The 3574-nt window shown below is 44.4% G+C and overlaps 1 protein-coding gene across 1 annotated transcript; it reads right to left on the reverse strand.

Annotated features, from left to right (window-relative positions):
* Positions 1-314: 314 nt before the first annotated feature.
* LOC112075820 (oligodendrocyte transcription factor 1-like) lies at positions 315-1809 on the reverse strand. Its single transcript, XM_024142755.2, has one exon. The coding sequence runs from the start codon at positions 1456-1458 to the stop codon at positions 718-720; it is 741 nt and encodes a 246-aa protein (XP_023998523.1). The 5' UTR covers positions 1459-1809; the 3' UTR covers positions 315-717.
* Between the last annotated feature and the right edge of the window lie 1765 nt (positions 1810-3574).

Consider the following 3574-nt stretch of genomic DNA (forward strand, 5'->3'; position numbering starts at 1 on the left):
CACACACATCCACAAACACAAATACAAACACACAAACAAACACACACCCCCCCACACCCCCCACACATACACCCACACATCCGCACACATTTACACACACAAACACACACACCACATCCACACACACACACACACACACACTAATCACAGAAGCTGAGAAGTAAGTGTGAGCATCCACTTTTACAGAAAAAAAATAAAATAAAAATAACTTTATACAAATACACTTTTTGAAATAACTTTATTCAAATACACTTTTTGAAATAACTTTATTCAAATACACTTTTCGAAATAACTTTATTCAAATACACTTTTTGAAATAACTTTGTACGAATACACTTTTTTTTAATAACTGTATATCAAATGGTAAATATTAAATGACAATTATTTTGCTGTGTTAGAACTTCTCTTATCTTATAAAATAGAATTGATTTATAAAATATAAAAGATATTAAGTTTCACTTACCACAGTGCAAGAAACACAATGGACAAGCATCCATTACAACAAATTCAACATTGAAAATCTGAATTAGTCAAAGACATGAGAAAGACAAAATTTCATACAAAAGTAACAAAAGTAAACTCTTATGTGTCCATGACCAGAAGCCCGTCCAATCAGAATAATGAATCATTGTAGGATGGAGTAGAGAAGAGAAGAGCAGAGCAGAAGACAACCTCATACCAAACCAGAACACATCTGATCTGGGTAGCAGACAGGCTTCACTTTGGGAACCTGGGTCCAGGGCTAGGGTGGCAGAACCTAGGTAATCTGCACACCCCACAGGGGCAGAGTGGCCCTCCAGGAGCCCCAGCTGAGCCCCACTGCACCGGGACCATGGGGCCCTCCAAGTGGCCAGGGGGCAGAAGAGGACACTTGGAGGAAGAGGCAGATGTCAGGAGAGACTCGGGGGAAAGGAGTAGCTGACTGGGGCCGGCGAAGAGGGGCCACCCCCCGGCCAGGAGCAGCCTGGGGACGGGCCTTGCGTTAACCCCCACCCCAACACTGACCTCCCCAAGGAGCCGACGCATCTCCTGCAGAGACAAGCCAAGGAGGAGAATGTAGTTACGGGCGAGGACCAAGGTAGAGATCTTGGAGAGCCTGCGTCCGGGTTGGGGTCCTAGCTGCTGCTGGTTGCAGTGTGGCCCCTGGGAGGAGGACGAGGAGGAAGGAGAGGAGGAGGCGTAAGGCACCATCACCTCCCTCAGAGCGTCCATGGCGACGTTCAGGTCCTGCATCCTCTTCCTCTCCCGGCTGTTGATCTTCCTCCTAAGCTCCATTGGGGGTTTTCCTGGTCTGTCATGTCCAATCAGGGCCCCCATGGCCCCTAGCCTGTTCCCATGATGAGCACCTAGCCCTGGGGGACACCAGGAGGAGAAATCCTGGAGGTGGGAGTCTCGGGAGCAGAGAGGAAGAGGCTGGTCCTGGTGGGCCCTGACCATGGGGTTAGGTAGAACGTTCATGGTTGACACCGAAATGTTGACACCGAAATACCAGAAAAAATGTGCACTAACAAAGCTCAGTCTTCAGTATGTTGCTCAGTTCTGCTTATTCATCTTCAGTCAAACGTTAACCCTCCATTCCTGTGCATTGCCCTGCCCTCTGTTACCTCTGGTCAGGTGTTGAATACCTCCTTTGGCTGGTGGGGAAAAAATTGTAGAATCAGTCAGTAAGAGAGCATCAGTTTCAGTGTCGGTTTCAGAAGTCTTCCAGAGTTCTCTGCTTGTTGATAGCTATCTCTTTCTCTCTTCATCCTCTGTGAGTCTCTGTGAGAGTCAGTACTCCTTTTACTCACTTCTCCCCCCGGCTGTCTGAAGAGAATGACAAGGCAGACAGAGAGGGAAGTGAGTTAAATGCTTCCCTCCTCTCCCCTCACGCTGCTGCTTGGACTCCGCCCCAACCAAACCCAACCAAACCCAACCAGACCTAATCAGACTCGACGGGGAAACACTGCTCTGTTCTCTGAACAAAACACAATTATTATTTTTTTTTTAACATTTACATTTGAATCATTTAGCAGACGCTCTTATCCAAATCGACTTCTAGTTAGTGCATTCATCTTAAGGAAGCTATGTGAGACAACCACATATCGCAGTCAAAGTCACCACATTTTTCCTCAATAAAGTAGCTAATATCAAAGCCAGGGGTGCTGATACTACGGTGTAGAAAACAACAAAGACGCTTTTCTCATCAACAAACATTTACGGAGAGGCACCACGACGAGATTTCAATTGACATAATATGTACATCAACTTTTCAATTTACAATACATCCTTGCCTTACCTTTCAATGTGGCAGGCTATGTGATAGTATTACCTTACCTTTCAATGTGGCAGGCTATGTGATAGTATTGCCTACACCTTTCAATGTGGCTGGCTATGTGATAGTATTGCCCACCTTTCAATGTGGCTGGCTAGTGATAGTATTACCTTACCTTTCAATGTGGCTGGCTAAGTGATAGTATTGCCTCACCTTTCAATGTGGCTGGCTATGTGATAGTATACCTTACCTTTCAATGTGGCTGGCTATGTGATAGTATTGCCTCACCTTTCAATGTGGCTGGCTATGTGATAGTATTACCTACCTTTCAATGTGGCAGGCTATGTGATAGTATTACCTTACCTTTCAATGTGGCTGGCTATGTGATAGTATTGCCTCACCTTTGAATGTGGCTGGCTATGTGATAGTATACCTTACCTTTCAATGTGGCAGGCTATGTGATAGTATACCTTACCTTTCAATGTGGCAGGCTATGTGATAGTATTACCTCACCTCTCAATGTGGCAGGCTATGTGATAGTATTACCTCACCTTTCAATGTGGCAGGCTATGTGATAGTATATACCTCACCTTTCAATGTGGCAGGCTATGTGATAAGTATTACCTCACCTTTCAATGTGGCAGGCTATTGATAGTATTACCTCACCTTTCAATGTGGCAGGCTATGTGATAGTTTACCTCACCTTTCAAGTTGGCAGCTATGTGATAGTATACCTTACCTTTAATGTGGCAGGCTATGTGATAGTATTACCTCACCTCTCAATGTGGCAGGCTATGTGATAGTATTACCTCACTTTCAATGTGGCAGGCTATGTGAGTATTACCTCACCTTCAATGTGGCAGGCTATGTGATAGTATTTCCTCACCTTTCAATGTGGCAGCTATGTGATAGTATACCTCACCTTTCAATGTGGCAGGCTAGTGATAGTATAACCTTACTTTCAATGTGGCAGGCTATGTGATAGTATTACCTTACCTTTCAATGTGGCTGGCTATGTGATAGTATTACCTCACCTTTCAATGTGGCAGGCTATGTGATAGTTTTACCTCACCTTTCAATGTGGCAGGCTATGTGATAGTATACCTCACCTTTCAATGTGGCAGGCTATGTGATAGTATAACCTTACTTTCAATGTGGCAGGCTATGTGATAGATTACCTTACCTTTCAATGTGGCAGGCTAGTGATAGTATTACCTTACCTCTCAATGTGGCTGGCTATGTGATAGTATAAACCTTACTTTTCAATGTGGCAGGCTATGTGTAGTATTACCTTACCTTTCAATGTGCAGGCTATGTGAT

This window comes from Salvelinus sp. IW2-2015, unplaced genomic scaffold (assembly GCF_002910315.2).
Source record: "Salvelinus sp. IW2-2015 unplaced genomic scaffold, ASM291031v2 Un_scaffold3418, whole genome shotgun sequence".
NCBI lineage: Eukaryota > Metazoa > Chordata > Actinopteri > Salmoniformes > Salmonidae > Salvelinus > Salvelinus sp. IW2-2015.

Coding starts and splice junctions, on each gene's coding strand:
- LOC112075820 (XM_024142755.2), bottom strand. CDS start 1,458: ATGAACGTTCTACCTAACCCCATGGTCAGGGCCCACCAGGACCAGCCT.